Source organism: Solanum stenotomum, chromosome 10, assembly GCF_019186545.1.
Source record: "Solanum stenotomum isolate F172 chromosome 10, ASM1918654v1, whole genome shotgun sequence".
NCBI classification, from domain to species: Eukaryota; Viridiplantae; Streptophyta; class Magnoliopsida; order Solanales; family Solanaceae; genus Solanum; species Solanum stenotomum.
The window spans coordinates 5,218,855-5,231,992 of NC_064291.1; the positions used below are offsets into that span (position 1 = coordinate 5,218,855).

The 13,138-nt window shown below is 28.6% G+C and overlaps 2 protein-coding genes across 2 annotated transcripts; one reads left to right on the plus strand and one right to left on the minus strand.

Annotated features, from left to right (window-relative positions):
• Nucleotides 1–4,914: 4,914 nt before the first annotated feature.
• On the plus strand, nt 4,915–6,155 carry LOC125841758 (ethylene-responsive transcription factor ERF027-like). The gene is made up of 2 exons (XM_049520931.1): nt 4,915–5,371; nt 5,971–6,155. Exons 1-2 carry the CDS (start codon nt 4,915–4,917, stop codon nt 6,150–6,152), a joined length of 639 nt encoding a protein of 212 aa, XP_049376888.1. The 3' UTR covers nt 6,153–6,155.
• Nucleotides 6,156–11,096: 4,941 nt separating this feature from the next.
• On the minus strand, nt 11,097–12,341 carry LOC125842063 (ethylene-responsive transcription factor ERF027-like). The gene is made up of 2 exons (XM_049521261.1): nt 11,575–12,341; nt 11,097–11,392 (listed from the first exon to the last, which is right to left on the minus strand). The coding sequence occupies exons 1-2, from the start codon at nt 11,999–12,001 to the stop codon at nt 11,211–11,213; spliced, it is 609 nt and encodes a 202-aa protein (XP_049377218.1). The 5' UTR covers nt 12,002–12,341; the 3' UTR covers nt 11,097–11,210.
• Between the last annotated feature and the right edge of the window lie 797 nt (nt 12,342–13,138).

Sequence of the window (13,138 nt, forward strand, 5' to 3'; positions counted from 1 at the left end):
AGACTTATAATTTTGCTTAACTAATACAAAATCAATATATATATACTGTGTTGTATCATTAAGGTTTCTTGTTCACAAATTACTCATTAGTCAATGATACTATAAGAGTATATGTATATTGTTGTGGTAGGAGTACCCGTATTCTATATTCTTAAGTTGTGTTTAGGAGTTCGCTTGCTGATTGTCGTGTGGTTTGGTACTCACCCCTTGCTTCTACATTTGTGTAGGTTATGAGCCCAGATCTTTGTGATACTCTCTCTTCTCTCCTTGTCCAAGACTTTCTGTGAAAATTTGTGAGGTAGTTGTCTGTCAACTCAGCGGATCTTGTTCTACTTTAGTGACAACATCATTTGAGATTTATAATTTTGTTTCAAATCTATTGTATATATTAGAGGTTTGTGCACGTGACAACCAGGTTTTGGGTGTATTTAAGTTGACTTTGTATTTGGCTTTAATATTGGTGTTAAACTTTCATCCTTATTTTTACTTTCGCTTATTATCATGTTATATTTGGGTTTAGGCTGACTTATTTTGGTGGGATAAGACGAGTGCCATCACATCCATTTTTTGATCGTGACAACTTATTTAGTATCAGGTAAGCGAAAATAGTTGGGGGTATATAGTATAATTATTTAGTGGAGTATGAATGTAAAGGGGTAGATTTTAGCAATCCTCATCAAGGAAGGGGTCCCATCGCACATCCGATTCATGAACAGAGGATTCATAAATAGACAGGCTTGACATATGTTTGTAATTATTTTGCTTTCATGGGGTATATGCTTAGTTTCTCCAAATAATTTGGTTAGATCATGAAAACTGCGGCAGTTTATTGACTAACAAAGAGCTGCACCTTTTTTAAAAAATAGTTGGGCCTTTCTGGTGTGAGAAAGCCCGTCAATTAGTTTGGGCTATATAGTTATAAGCATACTCAAACCAGTTTATTATAAAGTGGAAATTCATATATGACATTTATTAGACTAATATTTTGAAGTTATAGCAGTAGAATAAAACTTTCAAGTTGTAACAATAAAAAATTTCATGTTGTAACATTTTATTAAATAAAAAAAGATTTTTTAATTAATTGTAAAAATCTGTTTTGTAAAAAAAAAGGGATAAAAAATCGATTTTGAAAAAAAAAAAGAAAAAGGAAAATAAATCTATTTTGAAGAAAAAAAACGGAAATAGGTGTATTAATAAAATTTGAATTGATTGATGATAATTATTAATTAGCATAAATTTAGGAGATTCAAACTAATTAGGAATATTTAGTTTCCTTAATTCACTCTAATCTGTTAAAATTAATTTAAAAATCTGATTTTATCCATTTTCTTCTATGTTACTCTCTCTTCGTTTTTTTTTTCCAGAATTGTTGTCACTGACGAGTAAATCAAGTTTTTTTTTTTTTGAAAAATCTTGATTTTGTTGTGATGGACAACTGCTTATCTATATTAATTAAACATGGTGGTAGATGAGATCCGTCAGGTTGAATAAATGTTGGTATAAATAATTGGATGTCAACTATATACAGTTTGGATACCAATTATATGGTGATCATTTTGATCTCCAACTAAATATCAAAACTAAACTGTTTATGTATCCAGTTGTTATGTAGTTTGTATATAACTGATATCCAGAAATTTGTATCCAATTGATATGCAGTTTGTATATAACTAGTATCTTGAAATTATGAGAGTCAATCTATAATTCATATGTAGTTGATAACAGACTTGAAGAAAACAGTGCATATTCTATATCATTCAATACTTAAAACTGTATAAAAAACAAATATATATCGTTCAAAAGTTAAAAAGACATGAAATACTATAGAGTCTAAGCTGCAATCAACTATATCAAATTTGATCTCCGTAGTCTTGGTGTAGGATAATTGCTGGTATCTGGAGCATGTTCTTTTGCTATGCAGGATCTATCAAATTTGCTAGCAACAGTCCCAATTACTTCACTCTCACTGATCGCGCCATCATCATTTTTTGTTTTTCCGCATTGCCATCAACCTAGTTGGAGAAATTGAAAAAGAAACATTCCTATTATAAAAAATAATAGGTATTATAAGAAAATATCAATTTCATACCAACATTAGTCATAATTTATACACACAAAAAAATGGATGATTTAACAAACTACAATCAATTCATATAATTGGACCACTGATATCACACCATTTTCTGATAAAAATAATACACAACTTAAGTAGCTTTCATACCAACAATAAATCAATTTCATACCAATGTTAAAACACATTTCATACCATATTCATAAATCGTATATTAAGTCAGCTTTCATACCAATATTATTCATGTTTCATGCTAGTTTAGTAGACAGAATGAGAATAATTTGAAACAAAATAGATTTCCTCTAAACGGTATACCAACTTCATACCAGATTTAAACAAGTTTCACACCAAATATAAGTAATACATCATACCATTTTTATACCAAATTTTATACCAATTCATGCCAACATTAGACAAAATTCATACCATATTCATAAATCGTATATTAAGTCAGCTTTCATACCAATAATATGCATAATATAACAATTTTAACAAAAAAAATCTACTAAATTGATTTAACCATATCCCACGTAGTAAAAAACCCAATTAACTTTTGGAGGATAACACACACTCATCAATACTTTCCAAGAGTCCAAACAACATAAGGTTTCAAGATTATCTTTACCTCCTATAATAAACTCCAATCTACACTACACATGGCCATAAATCTCCCAAAAACATTAGCAAAATCAATAAAGATTCGATTTTTTACCATTCCCCATGTAGTAAGAACTCAAATCAGCAAAACCCAGAAAGGATCGATCAACCTCAAAACACATTCTGATTCACCTCCATGAAAATGGTAAAATAAACTTTCTTGCAATACAATTATCAAACGGGGTTTCTCCAAAATACTAAAATTATTGAAAATTACAACTTAGAGATCTGCCCTTTTGTTTTGATTGTATGGAGAATATATTTCTCCTAATCAGTTTTTAGATGTTGAAAAATCGGCATCAATGGAGTATGGATGAAAGAGATGAAAGATGAATTTCTATTTTTTTTTAACGTGGAATTGACGTGGGTTGAGGGATTTAGATGGGGTGGGTGTGACTTGTAACTGTAAAAAAAGAACAATAATCAATGTAAATCCCTATAATTGTGTAAGAGATAATTATGGGGTATTCTTATTTAAATAATTTAATAATAATATAAAATTATAAAAAATAACTTATTTAATAAAGTAAAATTTAATTAATTTATAAATAATTAGTAATATATTATAACTTGTAATTAAACTGTTATAAGCAAGAATTTTTTAAAAGTAGATTTAAAATCTGTAATATTGACTCTTAAATGTGTATATGAGGTGATAATCCATTTCATTTTTACATGCGAAAGCCCATCAATCCTTGAAGTATCGATAAATTTGTATCTGTGTGACCTATATTGAAATAGACATTAATGTTTGTATTAGGGTAGACAATCTACATTATTACTCCTTTGGGAGCGACACCCATTCTCTAGCTAAAGCGAGATGCTTTGTGCACCTAACTGCTAAACAATATTATGTGTATCTTTTGACCAAAATAAGCCATTATTAAAATCAATTCGCCAAAATACGTTTTTTTTTTTTTTAAAATTTACAATACTAGTATAAACATAAATTCAGAAAAAAATTAATGACAAAAATCTGACAAAATAAACATACATAAAATGTTACTCCCTCTGTCCCAATTTATGTGACACTTTTCATTTTTCGAGAGTCAAACAATTTAAGTTTGACCGGGAATTTGCGCATGAAATCTTCAATTTTTTTGAAATAAAATTTATATTTTTATAAACTACGTAAAAAGTACTATAAGTCACAATAATTGATAATTCAAAATGTTTAAAAGATCTATGATAAATTTACGGTCAAAGATAGACTTATTTGAATCTCGAAATTCAAAAAGTGTCACATAAAATGTACTATAATATTTTACACTTTATTACTCTGAATCACGTTTTACGACTAAAATATTACTCACAATAACATTTTACTTAATACAGGGGTATTACTAATCTTCTCACACAATTCCACACTAAGTTGTGTGAGAAAATGTATTGCCAGCATGAAAATGAAATACACATTAGATAACAGCTATTATATAAATCTAAATTCTTTTCCAAATACGTGTTCAATTCTATCGCATCAAAATAACTAGGAGTAATTTACCCACGAATTGCCCACGCTTTCACTTTTTTGTGTTTTTGTTTAGCAAAACATATACATATATATATACCCATATAATTTATAGAAAGTGAGAAACACATACACACACATATATATAAGAGTTTTAACTTCAATACACTGACAGAGCAAAAATCAATTACAATATCGTCAGTGTACAAACGTTAAAATTCTACATATCGATATATCCACACATTAATATCACACTTATATACTACCACAAGTCTAGCCAATTCAGATAAAAATTCAACATTTCAACAATTTCTGGGTTGTCATCGAACCTACAATTCATTTATGTTACTCGGTTCACAATTTATTAATTACTATATTTTCACATATTTCGTAGTTTTTTTCATCACATATTTAAGTTTGATTCAAAGCTATTGAGTTCTGCCTAACCAACTCGTATCATATTATATTGTGTGTGCGCAATGAGGGAGTTGTAAAAAGTACATTACACGTACAACTATACACACATATACGTAAGAGTTTAACTTAAGTGTACTAGCAAAGTACGTACATAAATTACGTCATCAATATATACTATCCTACACATATTATTATCACACACGTTTCATGTGTATATGAGTTTAACTTCAATGCACTGACAGTTAATGTGTGTATATATATATATATATATATAGACATATTTGTCCACACACTTATATATATGGCCAACCCTTCACATACTAGTGGTCAATTAGTACCAAACATTCTAGTTGACAACAAAAAAAGTGCAAGAACAAATACCAAACATCCTATATACCGTGGTATACGTTGTAGAAGTGGAAAATGGGTGTGTGAAATTAGAGAGCCACGTAAAACAACAAGAATATGGTTAGGTACATACCCTACACCACAAATGGCTGCTGCTGCCTATGATGTTGCTGCCTTAGCTCTTAAGGGTACTCAGAATATTGTACTCAATTTTCCTCATCTTGTCAATTCTTATCCAAAGCTCCCTCCCTCACCATCTCCGGACAATATACGTCACGCCGCAGCCACAGCGGCAACGATGATGGCTCAACGAGGTGACGATGGTCGGTCGGGAAGCAAGAGAGGAGCTATATGTAACGAAGAGGGTTCAGTTGAATCTTCTTTGTCGGAAAATTATGCTATGCAAATAGGTAAATATAAATATATACTTCCTTATTTCATTTTATGTCGCATTATTCTACTATGAATATATGTAGTCTAAGCTCATGTTTGACCATAGATTTCATAGCTGAAACTTGAAATTTGAAAATTTGAGTTTTTGAACATACATTTTACTTTGTAAAAATTTAATGTTTTCTGAGTGGAAGTACTAAATTTGATCAAATTTCATGGTCAAACATATTTCAAAATCTACTCACAAAATTATCTATAGCCACTAAAGAAGAAGAAAGAACTTTTTGAAATTTGCAGATCTTAAATCTACTATAAATGACATTTCTACAACTATAAAATATGTCATTAAGGGTAAAATGTAATGGAATTTTCAGATACATATAAAGATACAATATTATTTTACGAAACATGCTAAAACTGTGTACGTACGTAAGATAGAATTGAAAGAACATATATAAACGGTTGAATCTCCTATGAACAAAAGGGAATCTTCTACCCTAGTAGCAAAGGTAGTTAAAATATTATTTTAGGTTACGATTCAAATTTCATGTGTGGCATTTCCTCATATTTTTTTAAAATCTCATATTGAAATTTCTGATTCCGTCACTAATTTCAGGAAATACTCAAATGATTACGGGTGAGGAGGAATATGTTGATGAGGACGAATTATTTGATTTTCCAAGTTTGCTTGTGAATATGGCAGAGGCAATGATGCTAACTCCCCCTAGAATAAACTCCACATCTTTGGAAGAGTATTCACCAAGAGACTTTGATATTGAAAATCTTTGGAGTTACTAACCCGCTACAAAGATGAATTTAGAATTTTGAGTTAACGAATTTTAAAAAATCATATGATTTTATTATATATGCCTAAGTGAAGTGATCAATGTAACAGTATCTACAAAAAAGAGTACTATTGTTGGAATAGTTTATTAGTACAATGTCTAATTTGACTTAATTAATGTTGAGATGTCTATGCTTATTAGACTTACCATATTTTATCTAGTTTACGTCTGTATGTTGTTATTCAATTAAGTTGTTACTTATCACAATAATTTACTCTTAATTACCTTATAAAAAATTGCTAGAAATTTCAGAAATAGCAAACATAATAGACATAATAAAACTCTAAGCTAAGGAGGCTACGATTTGTAAATTTCTGCCTGTTTGTATATTTAAGCTTGCGAATATACAAATAGGGTAAGTATATACAAATTCTGTGTTTATACATTTAGGATTTTTTTCAAAATTTCGTTTGTATATTTCGCTTGCCAATATATAAACAAGGTAATATATTATGATTTTTCAGAAATTGTATACAAATAGTTAGGGTAAGCATATACAAAATTCTGGATTTATACAATCAGGAACCGAATTATACAATTAGACGAATAGCAAAAATTGAAGAAATTGTAGTCACGAATTATAATTTTCTTAAACTATAACTATAGTACCTAATATATGCTAAATGTTTACTATTCTGCATATTCTTTCCTAAAAAGATATAAATTATCTGATTCATATAAATATATTTTTATATTATCCGTGTATAAAACTATTTAAAAAACTTCTACCTAATTAAAAAGTCATTGTCAATTGTCATGAAAAAGGAGAGGGAGAACCGACTATTATATAGCATGGACCATGGAAGAAAAATGTCTTGACTGAAATAACATGTTTGGTGTTGAAAGATTGTGATGTTTAAAGTTATAATTTTGAAATTAAGCTTATATACTAATAAAATCGAGTTTTTACTAAATATGAAATTCATTGAAAAATTAGCTCGTCAAAAATATTTTTGTGTCAATTTTATTTTTATTTTTATTTTTTATGAGGTTTCAACTATTAGTATAGTGTGATAAGAGATTTTTTAAAATTCTATCCACGATGTTAGATCTTTTCTGTATATTTCTATGTCTCGTGAACTAGCCAGTACAACAAGTTTCGCGGAATTTGACTTGTATTAATGAATCACTAATCATTAACTTTGAATTTAACAATAACATATTCAACATAATTCAATAAATAGGGTCTCGAAAAGATAATATATATATATATATATATATATATATATATATATCAAATTCGAATAAATAAGTAAATTAATTAATTATATAAATAAATATATTTGACACCATGTAAATAAGATAGAAATCTAATATATTTCTTTGTTACACTAGAAAGGGGAAGCCCGTACTTTGAACGGGCTCAATTATCATTATTTGAAATTTGTAATATTTATTTGTGATATTTCATTGATAGAATTTTAAAAATTAACTATAATAAAATTTAAAATAAACATGATAAATATAAAATATAAATGAAGTCCATAAAATATTTTCATAACCCCATCTTATGAAGGATCTTAAGAAAGTAAGATTACAATTGAAATTTTAAATGAATTCCACATTTTTTCGAAGAGGCAGCATAGAGCATGTTTTTTTCCATTTTTTAATTGGATGAAGAGGAGGCAGCATGTAGCAGTGTTTTTTTTTTTTTAAAAAAAATAATAATAAAGAGCATATAGTATATATTAAATGAAGAAGAGGCGGCCAAGGGGAATAAGCAGGTAGCTCACTCTGCATAGTCAGTTTGCTATTTCTCTTTATTACTATCTTTTTAAAATTTATGTATTCCCCAAAGAAGTCTTGCTCTAATTTGTCTAATTGAACATGCATAGAGAATATAAATTGTCTTTAAATAAAAAATTTGACACCATCACTATTCTAACAAAACTAAAGTTATAAGATTATATAAGAAATTATTTCTTAAGAAAAATAAATTCTTTAAAAATGAGAAAAATAAATATTGTCTATAGAAATAATAAAGATAACAACTTCTTTTTAGTTTATATTTTTTACCCCTCCCTCCTTCCCTGGAAACTCCTACTTTTTCGCTAATTTTTTTGGTGATTCAAATTCACAACTCAAAATTGAAAGTGAATGATGCTTATCATTCGAGCAATCCTATCTTATCGAAAAACAAGTTTATAAAAAACATTTCATCCCAAAATGTCATTGTACATTGATTATATACTTCTCTCCACTTCCACACATTTGCTCATCGATCTTCACCCTCCCTCATATATGTAGCTTCCATCCCCATTATCCCACAGTACTCTTATTTCACTTATGTCTTTCATAATATTTATCTAATTATAAGTAATTATTTTTTAAAATAAAATAATATTTTTATTTACATATTAAATATAAATAAATAAATAAACAATCGATTCATTTTTGTAAAAAATATTTTCCTTTCTACCGAGCATACCCTAAAAAGTATGTTCCTATGTCGACTCATTTGACAAACCTAGTTTTTGATAATATTGATGAAATAGTCAAAGAGACAATGATATGTCTTTTCTTATAGCTGTACAATTTTTTATTAAATATATTTCACTTTCAAAAATCTAAATCATATCTTTTGAGAAGCCGCAATACTTTATATATTTGTTCAATGTCTAAATAAAAGTTTGACTTTACTTTTTAGTACAATATATGGCCGACTTCCTTTCTCTTTCTCACGTCGTTTTCCATATTGTCCATTTTTTTCCCTCTGTTCTCACTATAGCAAGTTACTCACGTGACGAAATTAAAATTTTGAATATATGAATCGTAATCTTACAAAAAAAAAAGAAAAGAAGTTATTTGTATATTAAGTGGATTAATTAATTAGTATGGTATGTTAAAATTATATCTTACAATATGTTAATATTCTTGGTAACATAGAGAGCAATTGTAATCATTTGAGTATGAGAGAGATTTAAAGCAAGGAACACGTTGTGATTTACATCAAGTACACTTATTAAGTAATAGAGTGATGATAAATATTAAAAGGTTATGTTAGTTATGAGATAATTAGCGATAGTAATAACAAAGTTTGTGGAGTGGTGTTGAATTTGAGTTTTGATGATTATTATCTAACAATATATAATCGTACCATGTTCTTTTTTGCAAGTCTCCTAAAGAATGTTGGTCCCACGGTCTATCATTAAATAGGTCGTTATCACATGAACTAACAAAATTTGAGTTCAGACTGAGTCGGTTACACAATTTAAAAAAATTATGAATCAATACATACGAAAAAATTTCAAACATTTCGAATTCATGGAGAAATCGAAAGTTAAATTTAGACATCAACATCGATCTCCTCAATACCAAACATGTTATTTCAATCAGATAATTTTCTTCCCTGCATTAGTTGGTCCCCCTCCCTCCCTCCTATTTTGATGACAAGAACTTTTTAATAGGATAAAAAAATTATTTTAAATTTTGTATATTGATAGTGTAAAAAATATTTATAAAATCGGGTATTTAATAGGACTAACGTTAGGTTAGTCCCATAGAATTTGGGATATAAAGGAAAATATTAACAATAGTATTTACTTGTAAAATGATTAAAAATAATAATTAAGTCGTGTTAGATATTATCCTAATTATTATCATAATTAGCTATTTATTGGATTAAAAATTATCTTTAATCATGATAAGTGTCATGATTGCTTAATTAATATGTTTGGATGTTAACTATGAAACCACTTGTCATTATTTAATTAATTAATTAATGATTATGTATTTTTAATACAAATCACTTTTAAAATATCATTTGAATATCTCTAATTATATAATCACTACAGACACATATTAGAGTTCATTTAGGGAGAATTATATTTTTAGGTTATTTATAAAAAAAAAATTATATAAAAAATATCTTCAGATTTTTTTTTTCAAAAGATAAAATAATATCATATTTTTTGATATGAATTTGGTAAGTGATCAAAAATTCCTGATTCCTCATTCGTTCAAGTTAATTTCACGGAGATTTTTTTCATACGAGGTACGCGACATTTTCAACAATTTTCTTCTTATCATAAAATTCGAACTCAAAAATTTGAATAAAAAATTAAAAATCAAATTCATTTCATCACAACTCATGTTATATCGATAAAGGAGTCCTTGTTATTTAACTTCAACAAGCAGACCGACGAAGCCACTACAACACTTGGGTTTAACCACGTTTTCATTAATTAAAAAAAAAAAAAGCATAACCTCTTTATGTTCTTGATGGCCCTCATGTCTTCATGTACTTAAATAAAATCTGTCTTGTCACCATAACTATTTGTTTTTATATATTAGAAGATGATTTTATTATTTTTAAGTTATTACTACTTTCACTTATAGTAAATTATATTTATTATTACTATAAAATCAATAATAACGATTCCACAAAGTGAGATTCAGAAAGGATGTATACAATTTTATTTCTATTTAAAAGTAAAAATGTTATTTCCGATTGATTCACAAGTAAAAAAATGTTCAGAACTATTACTGGTAATTATTCTTTAGGTGGTCAATTTCGTAGTGTAAAATTTATTTTCTCTTTGATACAAATACAATAATGATCACAACAATCTCCTTTAGTACCTATTTGTATGTCAGGATTCAATTGGTTTAGTGACATATAAGTAGGAGCCATCACAATATTGAAAAGAATTTTGAGCGAAAATTTATTAATGACAATAGCTTAATTGTCATTTATAAATGTGTTTTTTTTAGTCAATTAACACTCTTTGTAAATATCTCAAAATCCTATGATGATATTGGATCCAATTGTAATTAACTAATACCAGTAAAGACTTTAGACTTTAGCACTCTTTGTTAATATACATATTTATTATCGGTAAAAGTTATTTTTAATGTAGTACGCACGATTTCTAAGAAATTAAAATGACCACATGCATTTATATACACCTTCCTCTTGAATTATTATACATATATATTACTAACTTGTGCCTACAAACGAAATTATTATTCACTAACTCTAAATTCTAAATTCGTCTCTGTTCGTTAGTCGTTAATAGCTCCAAAGACTTTCAGCATCAAAGTCTCCTGATGAATAATCTTCTGATGGAAACGAGTTTATTCTTGGGGGACTTAGCATCATTGCTTCAGCCATATTCACTAGCAAACTTGGAAATTCAAACAGTGCTTCCTCATCAACGTATTCCTCCTCACCCGCCGTCGTTTGTGTATTCCCTTGCGAAGTCAGAAATTTTAATATAAAATTTTTAATATATGTGAAAGAATGTGACACATGAATAGTTGAATCGTGACCTAAAATAATATTTTAGCTACCTTTGCTAAATTTCATGCATAATAAAATATCGCGACATAAAATGAAAAAAAGGAGGAAGTATATATTACATATTTGTACTTACCTATTTGCATATCATAATTTCCTGACGATGAAGGAAATTCAGTTGAACCCCTTTCGTTACATATAGCTCCATCCCTACTTTCCTTCGACCGATCATCATCGTCGCCTAGTGAGGCCATTGCCTCAGCCGCGGTGGCCGCGGCACGTTGTATATCGGCCGGAGATGGTGAGGGAGGGAGCTTTGGATATGAATCAACAAGATGAGGAAAATTGAGTACAACATTTTGAGTTCCCTTAAGAGCTAAGGCAGCAACATCATAGGCAGCAGCAGCCATTTGTGGTGTAGGGTAAGTACCTAACCATATTCTTGTTGTCTTACGTGGCTCTCTAATTTCACACACCCATTTCCCACTTCTACATCGTATACCACGGTATATAGGATGTTTGGTATTTGTTCTTGACTTTGTAGCATGTGAAGGGTCAGTCATGTATATAAAATTTAACTTATATATCCTGACAACGTAATGTACTTGATCATATGTGTATTAGTGATAGTTGGTACTGTGTTGATTTCTGTAACTTTGGTTCAGACTTTGTGTATGTGTTGAACTCAGTAACTTGCATAAATGGATTGTAGGTTCGATAGCAAATAAGGGATCACCAGAACTCATAAAATTCAAATTTTGAATTTGCTTTTGATCATTGGCTAGATGTGATTATGTGAAGGATCGAGTATATATATGTATGTGTTGATATGTCTATATATAGAATTGTAATTTATACACTGACAATATATATAATTTTGCGTGAACAATTGTATGTGTTATGTGTCAATGTGATTCTTACTACTTATATATTAAGAGTGTGTATATATATGTTTTTGCTAAGAGAAAGCTAAAGCGTGGGCATTTCGTGGGTGGGTTGTTATAAAGGTTTTATTAGTTTTGTTGTATTAAGTGGCATGATATTTTATATATATGACAGAAATTGCACACGTATTTTGGTGAAAATTTAGCTTTAATAGCTGTTATCTATTATATATGTCTAAATAAGTCTAATTCATTTCCATGTTGGCAGTATTTATCTCACACGATTTAGTGTGCAAGTGTGTGAATATTTTATTAATTACAAATATTTATATATATAATATATAGTTATTTCTAAAATTATTATATCAGTCTTGTTATAAAAAATTACTTGTTATAAGTAAACATAACCTAACAATATAAAGAGTTATATATTATTAAAGCACAAAACTTGAAATCCAATAGCATGAAGGGATGGGAGTAGAAAATATAGTACCATTGGGAAAAGGGCATTTGTGGAAATATTTTTACCGACGAACTATTTTACTGAGTGTTACATGTCACAAGGCACAATTATATAAATAATGAAAAAGAAAAAGTTATATAGTTAGATCATATGTTCTGTCCGTACGAGTTTTGCTCCCAAAAGAATAGAGATTGGATTTTTTTCCATCTTCCTTGTATGAGTAATGGAGAGGTATAAAACACTTTGATTGATTGTTGACTAACGAAAAGCATGGAAGAAAGGTGAAAGTTTTTAAGCTACCTAAGCAAACGTTCTAGGAACATGTTTGGAAAGATACATTTTAATTAGCATGT